The sequence below is a fragment of the Alosa pseudoharengus genome, unplaced genomic scaffold, assembly GCF_046254945.1.
Source record: "Alosa pseudoharengus isolate Yale_2024_CS ecotype anadromous, Long Island Sound unplaced genomic scaffold, YU_APseudo_1.1 YU_APseudo_1.1_scf_19, whole genome shotgun sequence".
Classification (NCBI taxonomy): domain Eukaryota; kingdom Metazoa; phylum Chordata; class Actinopteri; order Clupeiformes; family Clupeidae; genus Alosa; species Alosa pseudoharengus.
In genome coordinates, this window is record NW_027468657.1 from 9,082,117 (window position 1) to 9,103,253 (window position 21,137).

General features: G+C 46.5%; 1 protein-coding gene across 3 annotated transcripts in view; it reads right to left on the reverse strand.

Annotated features, from left to right (window-relative positions):
• The window catches only part of med12 (mediator complex subunit 12), a 28,622-nt gene extending 8,927 nt beyond the window's left edge, over positions 1-19,695 (reverse strand). For all 3 annotated transcript variants that reach the window (XM_076291627.1, XM_076291626.1, XM_076291625.1), the window contains exons 1-33: positions 19,564-19,695; positions 18,350-18,454; positions 17,993-18,184; positions 17,335-17,494; positions 16,553-16,728; positions 16,070-16,180; positions 15,675-15,947; positions 14,726-14,872; positions 14,418-14,517; positions 14,141-14,277; positions 13,742-13,873; positions 13,142-13,268; positions 12,513-12,742; positions 12,048-12,107; positions 11,718-11,888; positions 11,029-11,173; positions 9,706-9,824; positions 9,185-9,328; positions 8,532-8,695; positions 8,063-8,194; positions 7,646-7,873; positions 6,934-7,078; positions 6,704-6,824; positions 5,758-5,865; positions 5,169-5,282; positions 4,633-4,796; positions 3,695-3,874; positions 2,382-2,453; positions 2,020-2,180; positions 1,520-1,681; positions 1,072-1,183; positions 779-868; positions 353-462 (exon numbers count right to left, since the gene is read on the reverse strand). In XM_076291627.1, the coding sequence (XP_076147742.1) occupies positions 353-462; positions 779-868; positions 1,072-1,183; positions 1,520-1,681; positions 2,020-2,180; positions 2,382-2,453; positions 3,695-3,874; positions 4,633-4,796; positions 5,169-5,282; positions 5,758-5,865; positions 6,704-6,824; positions 6,934-7,078; positions 7,646-7,873; positions 8,063-8,194; positions 8,532-8,695; positions 9,185-9,328; positions 9,706-9,824; positions 11,029-11,173; positions 11,718-11,888; positions 12,048-12,107; positions 12,513-12,742; positions 13,142-13,268; positions 13,742-13,873; positions 14,141-14,277; positions 14,418-14,517; positions 14,726-14,872; positions 15,675-15,947; positions 16,070-16,180; positions 16,553-16,728; positions 17,335-17,494; positions 17,993-18,184; positions 18,350-18,454; positions 19,564-19,665 (4,694 nt within the window). In that variant the 5' untranslated portion in view covers positions 19,666-19,695. The remainder of the gene's footprint in view (positions 1-352; positions 463-778; positions 869-1,071; positions 1,184-1,519; positions 1,682-2,019; positions 2,181-2,381; positions 2,454-3,694; positions 3,875-4,632; positions 4,797-5,168; positions 5,283-5,757; positions 5,866-6,703; positions 6,825-6,933; positions 7,079-7,645; positions 7,874-8,062; positions 8,195-8,531; positions 8,696-9,184; positions 9,329-9,705; positions 9,825-11,028; positions 11,174-11,717; positions 11,889-12,047; positions 12,108-12,512; positions 12,743-13,141; positions 13,269-13,741; positions 13,874-14,140; positions 14,278-14,417; positions 14,518-14,725; positions 14,873-15,674; positions 15,948-16,069; positions 16,181-16,552; positions 16,729-17,334; positions 17,495-17,992; positions 18,185-18,349; positions 18,455-19,563) is intronic.
• Positions 19,696-21,137: the final 1,442 nt, after the last annotated feature.

Below are 21,137 nucleotides of genomic sequence, written 5' to 3' on the forward strand. Positions count from 1 at the left end.
AAGAAAGAAAGAAAGAGAGACATGTTAAGTTAGGGAGTCACAGTCACAGACAGACTGTTAAGACACGATAGATAGACCGTTAGAGACATACACAGACCAATATTGGCATCTGCTTAAAGGGTCGTTCACACTTAGAACGATAACTATAACAATTACTGCAAAAAAGTTTTGAGCTAAATATGAATGACAACGTCCACAGATTATAACTTAAACATTAACGACATGGAGAACGATATCATCGAGGTCACTTTCAGTGATCGTTACAGTTATCATTCTTGGTGTGAGCGGCCCTTTATAGTGTGTAGGGTGGGCCACTAGTGGTGAGGTATCGGGGTCATGGATGGTGACTCACTTGTTGGACTGCATGTCCACGGTTCCACTGCTGATTATGTCCAGCAGAAGCACCGCCCACTCCGTGGTTTGCTGGGTGCTCCGTTGGACCGTGTCAAACATCCCACCCACCTGGAACGCAGGATATGACACGTGAGATGCAACACCTCCAAAAAAATACCTATTTCACTTCAACATCCTCCTCATTATCTCATCGCCACGTCGAGAGGCACGAGAAATACGTTTTTTTTTTGTAAGAGTGATAATCACAAGGTTTGGAAATGCACTAAAGACTTTGTATTACGAGAACAAATCAACCAGCCAAATGCCTTGCATGTGTACATGGTACTTTAGCAATTGTGAAAGAGTGCACTTCTGTTTATCTCCTGACTGCACATAATAGGATAGAACAGACGGACAGGGCTGTGGATCTGATTGGTTGCCTCACCAGGTTGAGCCGGAGCTTCAGGGCCTCGTGCATCATCTGTTTGGCCTTGCAGTCATCCTGGTACTGGTCCTCCCGCCAGTTATGGACAATCTGGAGGAGGAGGAGGAGGAGGAGGAGGAGAAGTGGTCAGCTACAGTAGGAGCCAGACTACAGCGCAGTGAGGAGTGGTTTGTGTGTGTGTGTGCGGGGTTAGGAGGTTAGGCATAGGCTCTTACCTGCTGCACCTGGCTGTAGAGGGAGGTGAGGAGGTGTGTGTGTGTGTGTGTGTGTGTGTGTGTGTGTGTGGCTCTTACCTGCTGCACCTGGCTGTAGAGGGAGGTGAGGAGGCCCTCCCGCTGCTCATCCTGACCCTTCAGACACGTCAGCACCAGAGACAGGAAGGGCTGCTGGCTCAGGAGAGACATACTGGAACACACACACACGCGCACACACACGCACACACGCGCACACACACGCGCACGCACACACGCACACAGGCACACACAGGCAAGTCTGTAAGTGGCCATATATAATAAAACAGCTACTCGGCTTTAAAGGATAAGGGCGGTGAGAGAAGTCACACTTAGTAGTACGTTTCCGTAACCGCTATCTGCATTTCCATCAGTCCAAGTCAACACGAGGGCACAGTGCACACACATCTGTGCAGTCATATATCCAATACGTCCTGAAGTTAAACACACTTCTGCTTTGCCCACTTTGCTTTTCAAATGGAGACGTACGAGTAAGCGCGTGGCTGGTTACCTCTTCTGTTTCTGCCGGTCCCTCTCCTTGCGGGAGGACGATCCCAGGTGCTGCCCCTTCTCCAGCTCCTCGCCGGCCGCCTTCAGCACGTGGCCCTGCACCGACGTGGGCAGCTTGGCTATCAGGGGCGCCACCAGCCACACACCTGATCGCTCAGACGAACTGGGTCAGGCAGGACAAGGGAGACAACACACACACATATTTATATTTATATGTGGTCTATAACCTTTTATCTAGTCAGTGTATGAGCTACACTAGACCACACAAATATAGTTCTATTCATGGGTTTCATTAGGTCCCTTTCCACAGGTGTATAAAATCAAGACCCTGGATTATGAATGCAGACTGCATGGTGCTTGATTAATACACCTGATGAAACCCATGAATACCAGCCATGAGAGTGAACCAAATATTTTGCAGACATGGAGTGTTGTGGAAAGATCAACGAGGTGTGTATGATTTTGGCAGGGTCACTGTGGGGTCATGTCGGGGTCTCTCACCTGAGGACGGGTTTGAGCTTGCTGGTGTTGTTGCTGTTGGAGACGGAGCTGCCCGCGGAGGCCGAGCCGTTTCCTGAGAGGTTACTGGAGTTCATCTCCGCTGACTTCTGGAACACCTCGATGGTTGCCTTGGCGATGTTCTCCAGCAGGGAGTAGAGTTCCTGGGGGGAGCGAGCGAGAGCGAGAGAGTTAGACAGCGACGCGGCGGAGAACATCAGCCGGATTAAGCCAGATTTGATTACACAGCCGGCGGTTGCCACACAGGCCGGCCGCTAGGGGAGAACACAACGTGCTTCCCATCGGCCGGCGCCAATGCAAACACAATGGCAGCGGAGTGGGATAGGACGGGTTTGTTTACTCACGTTGTTTGTGCTTTGCTTGATCATGAGTTGCAGCTCAAGGCAGGACTGCCTCATGGTCCACTGATCCATGTTCTACAGGGCCGAAAACAGAACCAGATGAGGAATGTGGACACAAAGAAAACATTATCAGTCATTTTTAGCGACTCCTCATAACCCCACAACCCCTATAACTACACTTCACCTCACAGTGGACTTACTGTACGACTTGCAACTAACCAGCAGGTCCATTTCATTTAAAAGACGACAAAACCGCATGAAGCAAAGGTGGGCTGAACTGACACCTCCCTGGAGGACCATGGCAATGACATAGTCTAGTCTCAGCAATGGAGCACTGTTGACATTCAATCAACTCTCCTTGATTAAAAATGCTTGTGGAAACCAGATGTGTGAAAGCTACACTGAATCCAGCCCAATCCAGACCAATTCATTAGCTCATTCATCTGGGATCCGAACGCTCAGCCTTAACCCACTCAGTGACCGAATACAATGTTCTTTGGCTTGAGAAGGTAAAAAAGAAGCCGCATCTCACTCAAAAGAAGCCCAATACCCCAACGCTCTCCCTCTCCCTATCTCTCCACTTGCAGCTGTTAGTCATCAGGCACGTTAATCAGAGCTAGCGTAGTCCAAGCTCAGCAGGTCGGGGGGAGTTCAGCACAGTGATGGACGTGCCCCTGGGTGGCCCTATCCAACTAAACCTCTAGCTATTCACTGGAAACACTCTCTTATTCAGTTACAATGGGAGCACCAAGATTAGCTTTACAGCAAGACCTCTAGCTGGGACTAAAGGGGGAGGGGTGGTTGGACAAGAGGACAGGAGTGTCCACCTGGAGGATGCGTTCAATGCATGTGCTGTTGGGTGGGCCCTCTCCAACTAAACCTCTAGCCATTCACTGAAAACGCTCCCTATTAAGTTAAAATCTGGTTCTAGGGCACAGGAAGTTAATCAAGGGGGCACCATGATTAGCTTCCTAGCATGACCTCTAGTCTCCTATCCTTTGTGTCCTATCCATGATTAGCTTCCTAGCATGACCTCTAGTCTCCTATCCTTTGTGTCCTATCCATGATTAGCTTCCTAGCATGACCTCTAGTCTTCTATCCTTTGTGTCCAATCCTGCAGCTGAGACTGTGGGGCGGAGCTGGAGTGTGAGGCAGGGAGGCAGTGGTCTAAGTAATGATTTTACTTAATATGTTCCTTTTACTTTTTTATATTTTCTTAGTCAGACCTGTGTATCCCTGGGCACCTTTTTATGTTTCAACTGTTGCCTAACCTCTCATTGCCATGTAAAGCACTTTGGGAAAAGAGGAGTGCCCACCTGGAGGATGCGTTTGATGCGCTGCCGTTGGGGGTTGTCGCCCTCCTCGCTGTCCAGCTGGCGGTGCGGGTAGCAGATGAGCTGCAGGAGCCGCTGAGCCTGGATGTTGACCAGCACGGGGTCCTGCAGCGCACTGCTGTCCTCAGACAGGGACTTCAGACAGCGCTCTCCAACCCACTCCTGAGACGGGACAGAGGAGAGGGACAATTAGAGAGGGGGATAGAAAGATCAAGATGGAGGGAGAGAGAGAGATGGATGGATGGATGGATGGATGGAGGGAGGGGGAGAGAGAGAGAGAGAGAGAGAGAGAGAGAGAGAGAGAGAGAGAGAGAAAGAAAGAAAGAAAGAAAGAAAGAAAGAAAGAAAGAAAGAAAGAAAGAAAGAAAGAAAGAAAGAAAGAGAGAAAGAACATACAAAGGACATACAAAAAGAGAGATGGATTAAACACAGGGCAGAGAAAAGGTCCATCTCCCCATCCCCATTCCAAAGACACATTTCATGATGACATTTACTAAAGACTCGTAGGGGATAGGCCCGCCTCCCACCACTGCAATCTTCCAAAAATAATCACCTACACTAAAAAGGCTAAGCAATCTGTGTTAACATTAAGAAACCATTCATCTGAAAGGCTCCTCGTGGGGCTTTAAAATGGCAGAAGAAAAGAACAGAAAACAAACATTTCGCCCTCACTATTGATCAAAACATTACATGAGGAGCCTGCCGCCGAGTCTCTGAACTGCCATTAACGGAAAGGTTGACTAACAGACAGTGTGTGTGTGTGTGTGTGTGTGTGTGTGTGTGTGTGTGTGTGTGTGTGTGTGTGTGTGTGCGTCAGAGAGAGAACAGAGTGTGATGGTTAATGTCCAGCTAGTTGTTTTTTCCCCTGCCGTCTGCATTAGCGACTGTGATGAGTGGCTCTCGCGGCGGCTAGAACTCACCTGTTGACAAATACTCTTCAGCACGTACTTCGCGTACACATCTAAGCTGGCCGTCTCTATGGAGACATTTCGCCCGCCGGATTTCTTGGAGCCAATGTCGTCATCTCCGATGTCGTCCAGACCGGCGGGGTGTGAGAACCCAGAGCCTTTTAGTTCAGCGTCACCTAGTGAACCAACAAACACACACACACACACACACACACACTCAACAAATATCTACAATTCCTTGAATGGAAATCCAACATTTCTTTATTTCTTCATATCTACTTTTAACGGCCACTTCTAAAGATAATGGGTCAGTGGCTATTGACGGACCCTAAGTGAGACAAGATACTCCTCCAGCCTTTGGAAATATTGGAACCAACATTTGTAAGTTTTTTAACCAGTGAGCACACAAGTGTACTATGTGTAATTTATGTTATGTTTGTCTGTATACTGTGTGTGTCTTTTATATTTGGACCTGGAGTCTGTCAATAAAGATAATAATATTCATAAACTTCCAGTAGACTGTAGGGCCAACACTAGAGGGGCATTACCTAGCATGAAGACAGCCTTCAGCACAGCAAAGACCGCTCCAACCACAATGCTGTTCTGGGATGCCGCGAGGAGGTGGCGATCACATGAAGACCGGATCCCAACAGAGGACTTGTCTGGGAGAAGGAAAGCCATTTGTGGCGTCATTAAAGGCATGATGGGTAATTTTAACAAGCACATGAACGCCTTAAGGCCCATTCACACCAAGAACGATAACAATAACTATAAACAAACATTGTTTTTGTTATTATGAATGACGACGTTCACACATAAACTATAACGATAACGACATGAAGAACGATATCGTTGGGGATCACTTTCAGAGCAATTTTTAGAACGATAAAAAGCTAATAGCCTATCAGAACCCATCAAATTTCAACCGTCACATTCATCAACACAAGGAGAGACTTTGTTTATCGTTGTTCAGTGTGTGAACGCTTTTATCGTTATGGTTATAGTTATTGTTATCGATCTTGGTGTGAATGGGCCTTTACCCTACATTTTGTTCATGAAATCAGTCAAGCTCGAGAAACATGATTATAGGGATTGTGTACACACACACACGCACCTGCTCACACACACACACTTTACCTGACTTGCCATCTTGTGGGCAGGGGTTGCGGAGAGGAGTTTTGAACAGATGCAGCAGAATCCTGCAGGTGAGCCGAGCGCCCGGTTCGGAGTCCTGTTCACTGCAAGCTAACACACACACACACACACACACACAATCACTGTACAAACATCACACTCAATAAAGATATTTAGACAGACGCTGCCCTAGGCTCCAGGGCAAACTGGTTTAAACAGACCCCCCCTGCCACAGATCTGCACTGGGGGAGGCACATCATAACAGAATATTAATAGTGTGTCGGTAGATCTACAAAGCTCTACAGAGTCACAGGAATGTGCGACAGGGGAAGGCGGGCGGGTGAAGGGGGGAGTCGGGAGGGAGGTAGGGAGGCAGGGAGAGCTCCTTCTGAGTGGGGCGGCGCGGCAGGTTTTCATGCTGTGGCTGTGAAATATCATTATTAGCGGGAGAATGTGGCACAGGGCTGAGGGGTTGAGGAGGGGCCCTGTTCGTCTCCCTGGAGGTCCTGAAAGGCTCCTTGTGCACCCGAGGGGCCCCCGGCGGCTGTCATTCATCACCCCCCCACACCCAACACAGGGAACTCTCTGGCCCTGGCAGAGATGGAAATAGCAGAGGCCAAGAGAGGGGAAGATCAGAGAGGGGACGGCCTGTTTGCTTCTGTCGACCACACGCTGCAGTGCCGGGTGAGATGGGTGGGGATGGTTTGTGTGTGTGTGTGTGTGTGTGTGTGTGTGTGTGTGTGTGTGTGTGTGTGTGTGTGTGTGTGTGTGGAGTTGACACGTGGTCAGTGGAGTGCTTCTGAAAACAACAGAAACCTAAAGAAGCTATTTCGGGTGCCTACTTGTCTCTGTGGAGTCGAGTGCAGTCGCAAGAGGGACCTCTGAAGTGTTTGCCGCGGGGGCGGACATGTTGAAGGGTGGGTGAGAGTGCAGGTGCGTGTTTGCTCACCTGCGTTTAAGAGTGATGGGATGGCCACACAGCGGACGAGGTCTTCCAAGAGGAGACATTGCCGGGCGATCAGAATGGCGACGAAAGTCGCCAGGGAGTCGTGGAAGGACAGGTCACTGACCTGTGAGCGATCGAAAGTAGGAGAGTGTTGGACAACAGAGAACATACAATAGAACGCACATGAAGATGGAGAGCCTTAAGTGGGGTCACTAAGTCGGGGTCTCACTCACATCCACGTTGCACAGCAGGTCGTTGAAGCCGCAGTTGCCGTTGTTGGAGGAGCAGCAGAGGGCCTTGAGGACGCCCAGCCACTCAGCGCTCAGAGAGCGACAGTAGGCCGTCAGCTCTGCACACAGGATGCCAATGTCGTTCACCCTGCAGGACAGACCAGTGGTACAGCGCGTCAGCAAACACTCAAAAGGCCAGTTACACATCAGGCTCATTTCTGACAGACAGACAGACAGACAGATCAATACTTTATTGATCCCCAAGTGGAAATTCAAGAATGGAATGTGTAATGGAAATGTGCTGTCTTTTTCCTCATACAGCCTTGAGAAAAGTAGCATTCCATTACGGGTTCACATAGGAATAGCATTAAATGGGGAGAGCATTCCATTACGGGTTCACATAGGAATAGCATTAAATGGGGAGAGCATTCCATTACGGGTGCACATAGGAAGAGCATTAAATGGGAAATGAGTTCCATCAACAGGAGCACCCAAATCAACCAAAATGCACAAGAACTGCCATTGTCACAATCATTTTGTTTCAGACAAGATGTAAACAACATAACTCTTTTAAAGAATTAAAACAATTAAAGCAATTAAATACAATCTTAGCAATTTAATTTAATTGAAACAATAAATCTAATGCTCCACAGGGCCCAACTCAGGCGGTCAGATAAAGATGCGATTAGAGAAGTATGGGAGAGAGCGCGCCTGCCTCTCAGGGTCGCGGTGGTCCACACAGACGTCCATCAGCACGTTGCACACAAAGCTGTAGCGGTTGGCGGCACTGTCGTTGAGCAGCTGTCCAACCATGGAATGGTTGAGGTTGTGGGCCGAGGGGTTGGCAATGGCCTCGATCATGAAGGCCTGATCCCACAGCATGTTGGAGTCGGAGGGGTCAATGTTGTAGTAGATGGAGTTCTTCACTTTGGAGCAGAACTCACTGCCAAAGAGAAAGAAATAGATAGATGAGAGAGAGAGAGAGAGAGAGAGAGAGGTAAAAAACAAACAAAAAATGAGCAAGCTGACTAAATAATAACATTCCTGGTCCATGCCTCTTTCAAAGTTAACTTGTGTTAACCATTATGCAAGCCTAAGGAGGAAAATTGTGATTTTCTTTTTTCAGGCTTACCTGAAGATCTCCCCAAACTTGCTCTTGAGATGACTGCAGGAGGTGTAGAGGTCGTACAGGTAGGCTAGAATGCAGCGCTCGGCCGAGGAGCAGTCCGCTGGGTTCACACCCGACTTCACCACAATACGCAGCCTGGGATGGGCAACAACCGGTCAGCACAACAGAAAACTAGTCAGCACAATGAACATGACCAGGGGCAACAGCAACTATCCAAGAGAACAGCATATGAAACAAAAAACCATAGGGAGACATAAGGAGAACACCTAATGCTCTGGGCCCAGAATCTCAAACACGGAAGACTTAAGACCACCCCAGACAAGCCCAGACAAACCACCCAAGTGGTTAAAAAGGCAAACATGTGTTGTTACGAGTCGCTAGGGTGGCCATGCGACACTTAAGACTCAAACTAGATCAGGCATGAAACAACAATCCCAGAGTGTGGAGATGGGGAGCTTTGTTGGAAACGTACCCATCAAAGACCTGCGCGGTCTGGTCAGGGTTGAGGATGAGGCAGGAGTGGTAGCGGCGCAGCACGGCCACGATGCACAGGCACAGCCCGGTGGTGTAGCTGCCCACCAGGCTGGAGGACTTCAGCAGCAGCTCCGCTTCCACCAGACTAAGCTCATTCAGCAGCTGCAGAGAGAGAAAGAACGAGAGAGAGAGAGAGAGAGAACGAGAGAAAGAACGAGAGAGAGAAAGAACGAGAGAGAAAGAACGAACAAGAGGGAGAGAGAAAGAACGTCTTTCATGTCATCCCGCGAGTGGTCGGTTGACTTATCACAATGGAACTTCATTTGAAAAGAAAGTCAGCAAGTAATAAGTTGCTATGCAACCTCTGAAACTTCCAAGTTCTATTTGTGTTTGCTCCTCAGCAGAAGTGACGAAACAGTATAATAATGCCGCTTTGCATCGGGGTCCTGTTTGCCCTGTGGGGACTTCTTTTCCAATAATGACCGGCAGATAATACATTATCCCCTACTTAAGACAGTAGACTGAGAGAACATGCATGGCTACACGAGCCAACACAAGCAAACCCCACCACAGCTTCAAGACTGACCTCAAGGTCAACCTCAAGTGTGTGTGTGTGTGTGTGTGTGTGTGTGTTCCGGTGTTCCTCCGTACCTGAATGGCAAAGTCAATGAGGCCACTAATGTTGAGTGAGTACTCCATGAGGTCAAAGATGAACTGGATGTGCTGGACCAGGGGCAGGTGATACGACAAAGCTGAGGCAAAGCTTTGTATCTGCTCCATAACGTTCCTGGACACCTGTCAAAGAGAACACCATGCTCATTCAAGTGGCAACTATGCATCTGAGACACCTGTCAAAGAGAACACCGTGCTCATTCAAGTGGCAACTATGCATCTCAGCATTTTACACTTGACCATCATTGCGTTAATAATTTTGTTAATTTTTGGTGGCATTAATTATGAACTAAATTAACAAATCCTGTAATTTTCCCATGCTCACAAATTCAGTGCGAAAAAAACATGTGGACAAACATTTTGCACAGACATATAACAGTTCATAAAACAACACCACCAATGTACAGACAAGTTGTTGGAAAAGCAAACCTAAGCTTCTATTACTGTGACTGTTGCGGTATTTAGCAGGTGCTTTTCCTCGGGAAGCCTCGAGGCCATACCTGAGAGGTGACCTGGTGCTGGTCAAAGTGGGAGAGGTGCTGGAATTTGGAGAAAATGTCCTCTGCAGTGGGGAAGGCCTCTGTCTTACTCCTCTTCCTCTTCTGACCTTCCTCCCCTCCTGAGAGACACAGAGAGAAACCAAACACTCGGTCTTCAATTGGTACTCAATGCGCTTTGTGTCAATTTTTTCAGAGTCCCCTAGCACTGTCTGTGTGTGTGTGTGTGTGTGTGTATATGTGTGTGTGTGTGTGTGTGTGTGTGTGTGTGTGTGTGTGTGTGTGTGTGTGTCCGGGAAACAAATAATAAAAAATCTGGCTCCAAATTAACAACACACTATTGAGCCAATTAACACTGTTGCTTCAGGAGCAGTGAAGGGTGGGGTGTAACGGATTGGCTACCGAGCTCGAACATCCACCACCTTTTCTCCAGGACTGAGGACTGTGCCGTTAACACTCGTGGCATATCAGCAGCGGCGGACAGGAGAGATGGGTAAGCAGGTAATTGGATGGCTTTCCATTCGGAGCGCCGTCTGTCACAAGCTCAACTCTACCCGTCTGTACTGACCCCTTCCCCTGTAAGGAGGAAGATTTACGGGGGTGGGCTCGGGGGGTTGGGGGGGGCGCTGTGATGAGGAGCCGACATAGGGCGATAGCGTGTCTGTCAGCGTGACGCGGCCGACCACGGGCCAAAAAAAAAACGGACGGCGGTGACATGCCTAAATCCAGCTGAAGCGAAATATTAAGTTGTTCAATTAGAGCGTCGTTAAGCCCCACCGCTCGGCGGGTGACCCCCACGGGATAGGTCACTGCTGCCGCGCCGACATAATGAGCCGAAGGCGGCAATTAGCATAGAAATGGGGCCTGGAGGTATGAATATTCAATGCGGGGCGGGGGCAAAGGTCGACAGGGAGCGTGTCGGCATTCGGCCATTAAGGGCTTCTGATGGAAGATGGATGGTTTGGGCTGAGGTATGACGGCAGTTAGGGCTCCACGTGCCTGGCACACAGACAGGAATAAGCCGCCGAATATTTCCCCACACCAAGAAGGGGAGGAAGACATTCTAAATGTGTGTAGTGTGTACGGAGAAGAGACTGTTTGAGCTTTGAAAAGCAAACCTCATACGACTCGTCACGCTTCCATTTAAACACCACACGATATGTGAAGTAACTCAGAAATCTCATTTTGTCTAATTGACAAAGTCTCTAATCTCGATGGAAAAGCCCCTCAGCAGCAGGCCTATGAACTGATGGAGGGAGCGTGTATTAGCGGAGCATTAATGTCACCGCCGAGAGACCAGCGGTTAAGAGTGATGGTGGCCATTACCTGTCTCGGCCGTGCTTTTGCGGTTGAGCACTTTCAGGATGTCTTTGGTGATTTTCTTGATGGCGTGCCGCGCCTCGTCACGCTGCTTCCCAACGCCGTAGAGAACCACCAGCCGCTGGTTGCACTCATGGCTGGCACTCTCCTCCTGGGGGGATGCGCGCGCACGCACACACACACACACACACACACACACACACACACACACACACACACACACACACACACACACACACACACACACACACACACACACACACACACACACACACACACACACACACACACACACACACACACACACACACACACACACACACACACACACACACACACACAAAAAAAATAGAAAGACTAAATCAAACAAACAAACTAAAAACTATTCGGAAACAACAATTATCTCTATCTGAAAAGCCAGTTGACAAAACACACCTTTGCCTTCATCCCCACCTCTGTATAATGCAGTGAATATACTTTCAAGGAAGTGGCATGAAGTTGATTTATCACCCGTGCTTTCCCATGTAAGCCCACATGTGGTAATCATCAAGTCTGGGTTTGTGAATCCAGTGTTTCAGATCAATGTTATACATCAATGAACCTCACAAATTACACTCCATCTCCCAACTCACATAGACAGCGCATAAATAGAGACATCACAAGCGGCTCGAGCCCAACTGAGCATGTGTACGCACCTGTGGGATGGGGAAGTGCGTGGCGTACTGGATGTGGCGGGGCTGGTCATACACCTGGGGAAAGGCCGGGTCCAGGCCCTTGTCCTTGGCCGCGCTCTTGCCCTCCTGCTCCGGGGCTGGCTTCTCTGGAGAGGGGCTCCCCTTGGACTCGTGCATGGGAGGAGAGAACATCTGCAGCAGCAGCAGCAGGGAGGGGCGTCAGGAAATGAACAACAACAACAACAACGACGACAACAACAACATAACATGAACATAACAGTTGCAAAAGCAATCGGAATTCCTACATTACACCATCTCGTTAGAGATAGGGGAGTGAGATATCCTGCCTACCTCGTCAAAATTAGCGCTGGAGTTGTGATCTATCTCCATCGATTCAGATAGGCCAGTATCCTAGAAATTGAAGAGGATAAATGGGACACACATTAGCATAGTAGGGACGCACGGATTGTGAAATTCTGGGCCAATATCGATACCGATGCATAAAAATAACAATAACGGCCGATAACATACGCCAATACAGTTATGTTTGTCTTTGTTTGTTTTGTTATACCCTTTAGTAGAGTGGAAACAATTTTCAAGTCTTTCAGGCCTTCATAGCACAACATTTACGTAGTGCAGAATTGATGCAACATAAAACAAACATCAGCCATTGCCATCGATAAATGTCAAATTTCCCAATGTCCACAAGGCCCATGTTGGCCGATATATCGGCGCATCCTTATAGCATACGTCTTAGATTTATCAGCCCTGCTTATGTGAGCATTTTAAACTGATATCCTGTACGTTTGCACAAACCTCCATTTTGACACTACTCCCGGCGTCCTGCTCTTTGCGCTCAGAGTCATCCGACGGCTCGTCACTAGGCGAGCGGGGGCGGGGCAGGTGTGACTCGCTGGCCAGGTCGCCACGGGAGATGAGCGTGCACATGTAGATGTTGTGGGAGAAGACGTCGTGGCGGATGAGCTCGCAGAAGAGGAGCACCAGATTGGAGAACTCTACGCGCTCGCTCTCATTCCCTGGATCAGCTGCCGGGGCAGTGAAAAAAGTGACATTTTCATGAAAACCCATCCTGTCACGTTCTCACAAGAAAAATCCAGCAGCAATTACGCCAGCTCATTTTTTTTTTTCCAACTACTTCAACTTCAGCCAAGGCACTAATGACATCTCAAACTTTTTATTTCAAGGCGACCCCACTTCAGTGCCTCTCACAGCATCAAAATGACTAATTATAGAAAAGAAAGGGATAGAGAGAGAGAGGGGTAGAGAGAGAGAGGGGTAGAGAGAGAGAGAGAGAGAGAGAGAGAGAGAGAGAGAGAGAGAGAGAGAGAGAGAGAGTGTGTATGAAAGAGAAAGATGAGTGTTGTGACAAGCTGGCAGATGGGGTGCTCAGGGGCTCTGTGGCAGGCAGCCTGTGGTTGACTCACTGAGGATTGGGGCCTGCGTGTCCAGGAACTGGAGGAGGACGTCCTGAAAGACGGGCATGGTGGCGGCCGAGAGGGAACCGGAGGACACGGAGCCCTTCTCATCCACCACCTCTGACTCACCACACCGCTGAGAGAGAGAGAGAAGAAAAAAAGAGAGAGTATGAGAGAGAGCGGGAGAGAACGAGAGAAAGAGAAAGAAAGAGAGGCATAAAGAAAAAGGAAAAAAGAGATTCCTTTAGAATGCTTTGATTTGGGTCTAATTACAGCAGTTAGGCTTTCTGAACCCTATACTAGGGTGATTGGTTACATTAAAATATGAAGTGTGTTGAATTCTTTGCAACGATTTGACAACAAAATTGCATATTTAACATCAATACAGCATATCTAAAATATGCGTGATTGTTATGAAACTACAGACTTTCATTTGCATGATGAGTGATACACAAATTCAAGAGTTAAATGAACGTCAGATTTTTCCTTTCCGTGTGACTTTGTAAAAGTGCCCTCACTCCTGACAGGAAATGTGTGAGACGCTGCCGATGGGTGCTGATGAGTGAGTGGGCGAGTGTGAGCAGGACCGCAAGGGTGACCGTGACTCACCTCGGCCTCGATCTCCGTCTGTCGCTTCTCCAGCAGCTTGGCCACCACCATGGCCCTGTGGCGGCCAGACCGCTTGCTGACCACCGCCCACTCGCACAGCAGAGTGACCACTGCATCATCGTCTGGAGTCATCTGCTCCCGAAAGCAACACACAGACACCAGACTCACTGAACTGGTCAGTCACACGGGACCAAGAGCTATTTAGTCAACATCCACCTCAAAGGCTAGAAATGCCTCAAAAGCAACAACAAAAAAATTAAAATAAAAAAAAGAATCAATATTGACACTTTTTTGGAGCATGTTTCATCTATTACTTCTTGGCATCGATTATTTCGTTCCTAACGTAATAAATGGTAGGAGGGAAACGCGTGAAAACGGAGCTGTCCCCCTGGGTCTCACCTCGTGGCCATCTTTGGTCTGTCCTGAGCCAAAGATGCGGTTATAGAGCGAGTCCAGCGAGTTACTGAAGTCCGACTTCTCAAAGCTGTGGTTGTCCAGGACCTCTAAAGTGTGCAATACTCGGCCAATCGTAAAACCTGGCAGAGTAAGAGAAAGAAACAAAACGTCCATTTAGACATATGAATGTGACATATGAATGTGACATATGAATGTGACATATGAATCTAGAATGTCTTTTGTTCAGGTCAAAGCCCTTTTGAGTGTTGAATGTCCTCACCTGCTGTTGTTTCTTGGCACTTGTCAAACGACCATCGAAACTCTACCGCTTGGCCTCTCTCTTTAACTTGATCCTCAATCTCACGTAACTTAGATCGCACCTGAGAATACCACAGAGGGAACCATGCGTTACAAAACCGAAATACAAACAAACGTCTTACACACCGTGTACCTAAAAAGGTGTTCTTGTTTGAACACTCATCTTAAAAATGTCCTCACTTATACAGAACAATTACACTGAAACGACAGTTACTGCTGGGTAAACATGCCCCGAGTCATTCTAACAGACTCATCTCTCGAGTGCCACACCTGTTGGGTGAAGGTCGTGTTGCCCCCTGGCATGGGCAGGTTTGAGGGGGCGATGTGCAGCAGGTCCAGAGGAGAGCCCGTCTTGTTCCGGCTGTCGGTCAGAGAGTAGTGCCACACCAGGGCACTGGGGCAGCACAGCACGATGCTCTGTGGAGGCCCAGGGGACAGACAGGACACAGCAGTGAGTGACTCAGCCACCAGTATGAGGACCATACATGTGACAAGACCTCCTGTGCGGTTGCTGCAGCTTTGTCGTCTGCACATGGTGACACCCCCCATCCACCCACCCTCCATCCCCTATCCACCCACCCTCCACCATAAGGGTCCTCCATTCTAAAGTCATTGAGCATGTGAACCTATTCACTGACAACAGTGCTGAATACTGTAGTCAATATATAAGTGCAATGTATTTACATGTGCCACTGACTACTTACAGAATCGCGATAAACACAATTAGAGGCACATGTGACTAAGCTCAATGTGACGCACTGGACATAGGACACCACATGTGCTTGCTCTAGCTCTACTGATCCCTATTGTCATAGTCCCACCAGATTAGCTTTACAGGAAGTAAGCCTCCCTTGAAACCTTGCCCAACTAAGATTATCAATGACAGCAGGAGACAAAGTGCTCTTCGCAAGCTCCTGAATGATAACTGCTTTGCACTCAGGGCTGTATGTTTACCTTTTTTTTTGCTCATACCACTGGTGCAACAGAGGTTGATAGTTTTGTAGCACAATCCACAAAATCTGTAGCATCGGTATGTAGTTACAAACACCTCACCTGTAGGCTACCCTCTAGAAAACATTTTAAATAAGGTGTCACCGGTGCTAAGCAGGTAAATCATCCACTGCACAGGTTGCTTTTTTTTTAGCACGTGCTACACACACACACACACACACACACACACACCACTGTACAGCCCTGTGCACAACAGGAGAAGCCCCACCTGTAGCATGCAGCTCAGGCCAAACACCACGGGCCTGTGCTGGGGGCAGATGTAGAAGTCTGTGAAGGGCGTCTGGGGCTGGGTGCCCCCGGTGGGCTGGGACGTTGGGGTCGGGGGCAGAGCGTTCCCCGGCTGGGCAGAGATCCCGTGGGCGGGATGCCCTCCAGAGCTGGGCCCCATGCTGCCGTCGCTTAGCAGCAGGTTGAGCCGGCGCGTGCAGAAGTACGCCAGCCGTCTGGACAAGTAGGCCGACTGCACAAACTCTCCCGAGTACTGTCAGGGGTAAACAGAGGAGGATTTGGTCACTGGTTTGGCTAAATACAGGACTAATTAGAGCCCTGACTGTGAGCTGATCCTTCGTTGAGAGTGAGCTGCACGGTGCTAAGCTGGCTGACCTGGAGCAGGAGAGGCAGCAGGAGTTTCAGGAGCTCGTCTTCGCCAGGTCGGATCTTCTCAAAACACTCCAGGACCCACGTCAGAAACTCGTGTCTGTCTAGCATGCCATCCTACACACACATACACACATACACACACCAAAATCAGCCTTCCAATCTTCCACAGCAATTTCATTGAGCTGATAGCAAAAGTCCCCCTTCACCCCAAACAGGGATGGATATTAGCACCAGCCACCTGGTAGTAAATACTGCTAAAATATGAGAGTGGCTGGTAGATTTCAGACACAAAGCAATAATTTAATATTGAGAGGCTGATGAATTTGACTAAAATCCTGCCAATGGCTGCCAAAATTGAATTTCCACCCCAGACCCCAAATCAACATTGCGACCATAACAGGAACACCAATAAAATCATTTTGATACAACCATCAACGTATTCCATATTGTGTAAAAGACCACAGCAGCATCTCAGAGCGGGCTGACCTGGAACATGAACATGGCCAGCTTCTCGTTGTACTCCCACTGCTTCATGGCCGTCTCCACCTCAGCAGGGGGGGCCGGGGGAGGGGAGCCGCACGGCTGGTTGGGGGACTGCCGGTAAAACTCAGCAACCTTCTGCAGCTGCTCCCACAGGTATTTAGTAATTATCTGAGTCCACTCTGCAGACGATGGGTGGAGGTGGGAGGACAGAGAAAGAGACTGAGAACTGAAACGCCTCAATGACACGGGCTACATTACTGCACCATTTCAGAAAGCACAACCTATTCCCTAATACATCTCAAGGGACTATGTAAATACTGTGTCAAAATATTCTGAACATGAGAAACAGGACTGTGATTAAGTTTACTAATGAGGAGTTTGTACATGAGAAACAGGACTGTGATTAAGTTTACTAATGACAGGAGTTAGATAGATAGATAGATAGATAGATAGATAGATAGATACTTAGGAGTGAGCGTACTGTATGCTCATAGGAGTTTGTACCGATGCAATATTTTGAACATGAGAAACAGGACTGTGATTAAGTTTACTAATGAGAGGAGTTTGTACCAATTCAATATTCTCAACATGAGAAACAGGACTGTGATGAAGTTTACTAATGAGAGGAGTTTGTACCGATGCAATATTCTCAACATGAGAAACAGGACTGGGATTAAGTTTACTAATGAGTAATGAGAGGAGTTTGTACCGATGCAATAATATTGTGAACATGAGAAACAGGACTGTGATTAAGTTTACTAATGAGTAATGAGAGGAGTTTGTACCGATGCAAGGGTCAATCACATGGCGTTTCTTCACTTTCGTCTCTGTGATGGCCGCGTGATACGCACACGTCATTTTAATCATCCATGCGGCTCGCATCACTGGCACTGTGTACTTGGCTAAATAGCCAAAAACTTCCTCTTTTTTACTGAAGATGGGAACCTAGGTAAAGATAATGAACAGTTTGACTGGGATGAGCTGCAGCTAAAGAAAATGAAATAATTTACAATATAGCATCTGTTCACAACATTAGGCTGTTTGATTCACACGTACATTAAATTGAACAAAAATCAGTTCTACTGTGCAAGTGAGACTACCGGTATTATAGAAAATATTCATTACACATGAATCACAATATTATCAATCTAGTAAAGCTACAACAATTAATCAATTACTATAGTTGTCAACTATTAATCATCGACTAGGCTATTTCATTATTTTGGTGAGTAATTTCTTCTGGCTTCTTTGCTCCTCTATGACAAGACATTTTAGAGCATCACCTTGGGCATTGGGAAACACTGATCATCATTTTTCATGATTGTATTACATTTTACCCCTTAAAAGATTAAGGGAGTTACTAAAACAATAATTAATCGCCAATGATCATAATATATCCGTTGCAACCCTAGAACATAGGAATATGTAAGGACAATATCCAACCTTCTTCGCCAGCTGAGTGAGTGGTTTGGTTCCTGCCAGGTCTGTGAACCAATTGTTGATTGAGCTCTGAGACCTAGCTGTGACAAGCCAGAAGTTATCCTTCTGATTGACCTGTGGCTTCCGTTTGCCTGTGTCTGGGAATGTGTTGCATCGCAGCTTCTCTGCAATGATGCTGCTGAAATTTGAACTGATCTGTAATGAAAACATAGGCATTTGTGTAATTGGGTATTAAGTCCAAAGTGCAAGTGTCATTTAACAAAACGGTGTGAGAGGCTATACAAGGCAAAGTATAACAAGTAAACAGGAAACAAGACGTAAAACGTAAAAAATGTATATGCCTTTTGATACCTAACATACCTTAGAGGGGTTGAAATTGACATTCTTTGCACTGCCATGTTCATCTCCTGATACCGCTGGTTGATTATTGAATCCCTGCTTCACATTCAATGCAGTCAATTCATCCTGGAGTATAAATAAAGCATAGGTCACAACTGGGTTGTGTTGATGACAAGTGACTATATATTTAGTTTGGCGTTAGACCAGATAGAATAGCACCGGATACTTAATTGTAAGCTGGACACTGCCTGGTCAGTGGTCTGTGTTATACGTAACATATACATGTATGTACAATATTAAAGCACAGCATTGAACTACAGCCTAAGAATTACATTCTATTCCCTCAAAGGCCGACTGTAACGTTAAAATCACTTAGTTACTTACGTAGAAAGTTAGTACAATTGTATCATATTTGTGTAGTAGATCATTTGTGTTGACTCACTGAAAAGCTACCTTAACAGGCTAGAATGCTACCATAGTCATGGATTTTCTCTCTAAAGATATTCGAAAGTAATAACTCCATGGGTTAGGTTAGCTTGTCTACGAATTGTTATGCTAACGTTAACTCGCATAGAGGAAAACAAGCACAGTTGGTAACTTGGTTATAGCTAAACAGATTCGGTAGCAAATAGCTATAAATCTTGTGACGTTAGTGCACTACCACTCAAGTTCAGCTGTCAATAACGTCATTCATTTGGCTAAATATGTCGTATCACAGGTCGTTAATATTAGCCTACTTGCTAGCAAGCTAATGGTCAAACTACTTGTCAACAAACGCACTTTATTTATGCCACCTCGCAAAATATCTGGTGAAGTCGGCTAGCTAACCGGCTGCTACCCCCAAAATGCAATAACATAGAACTGTTTTAGCGTCTGGGCTATCGAGAGATCGATCGAAGACGTAAAACACTTTGTTTTTGTAGTTTGGGTGTGAGAGTTTCAACCAGACGTCTGGGTGTTTATATTATAAACGACAAAAACTTGTTAACTTGAAAAGCTATGGTTTGAAAATCAATGTGATGCATCCCGGAGGAGGCTAACAAGCTAACTAGCTGGATGCTTTGCTCTTCGTGACGGGGGCTAGCTGAACTGTGAGTTCATTGTTTTTGCTGGCTAGCGAGTCTGACAAGGCCTGGACGCTTTCTCCGACTAGCTTTCAAAGGATCAAATCGCTTGCAAATGCATTGCGTTACAAAGAAAATCTTAACTCCCCGAAACATATGCCAATCCCGAACCTCTTTTTGCTTTGGGTCTTGAGGATAGACGTCCGGAGGCCCGAGCCTTGGCCGCTTCAAGGGTCGTTGTTCGTAACTAAGGATCCCAAACGCAGCCATCATCCCAGCGGCATCACAACCAAGCCTCTCTCCTTTCCGCTTGAGATTCGCAAGCCGGAAACAGGCAGGCGTTAAAGCTTCCCATCATACCCTTCGTCGTTATTTCTAGGGGCTTTGACTCACACACTAAACATTTTTATTTTCTGTGCCTATGAAGTTAGTAATACAATCTAAGTCCATAATGTCTAGCATTGCGATTCCATGGTAAAATTATTAGCTGTGTGAGAGCGAACAAAGGGTGTTGAAGCATTTTAATTAGCTTAGCCCTACATGAAGTTAAGGCATACAATTAATATGCTAGAATACAAGACAATACTTATGGTCATGGAATGCTTGCCATTTCAGATAGGCTACATTTATAAATGAATTTTGTCAAGATTATTCTTATAACACTTTGTAATATACTGGAAGTCAGGAGGTGAAAATGTATTTCAGTGTTGGAAAAAGTATGCCATAAAGTTTAATTTAATATAAAATATTTTATTGAGGAAGCATCCATCTGCTAGAACATACAAAATCGTAGACAATTGTAACATCACAATCTCAGGTCATAAACAAGGCATCATATCTCAAGCAACAACAATATTGCTGAACAACATTCTCAGTGTAATCACTTGCATTTAAGCAGACATATGGCCCGTGCAGGTGCCCAATTGCAACTGCAAATTCAGCAGCACAGTTAACAACATTACATCAAAAATGCTGGAACTTATAGAAAAGGGTACAAGTTAAACAGAAGGATATTGCTGCAATTAAAACATTTAATTAAATTAAAATCTGTACCAAACCAAGACTGACTTAACGTGTACTGATGATACTAGAGGGGTTGAGTATTGTTGGATTCTGCAACCCTCCCAGGAGGTATTTAAGAATAATGGCTATATCACACATACACTTGATTGAAGCAAATGTAAAAGCATGTATTTTCATAAAATTCCTCTGAAACAACATACACTTCCAGACCTGAAACAGGACACAGCAAAGACATCAGACCTGCTTAAGGCCCTGACCTGGCTAATCTTTTACATTTAAAAGATCCAAGAGTATAGATATAACCGTTCAGTGTGCCAACACCATAAAATCTCTGTAATAATAATAACAAAAAATAGAGAGAGAAATGTCAAACATTTGTAAGCAGATACAAAAGTACTGGTCATTCTCATATAAAAGCTTCTACAATAAAAATAACCCTTCCCACAGAAAGTATTTCAAATTATATATTACTTTAACTTAATTTTAAAACAGTTGTAGCACACAGCTAAAAATGCTATGCACCTTGCCATAAATTTGAAAACACTTTCAGACACGATTATATCTGGCCATTTGTATGCACCGCTCATTATAATGGTGGTGCTTGATGAAAGAAAGTGGAATGATTATTTTGTGGATGTTTACATAGAACTTTTCAGCCTTTGGCTGGTTCAGTGGACATTTGTGCAACGTAACGCTCACTGTTCAACCTCTCAGTAAAGGAT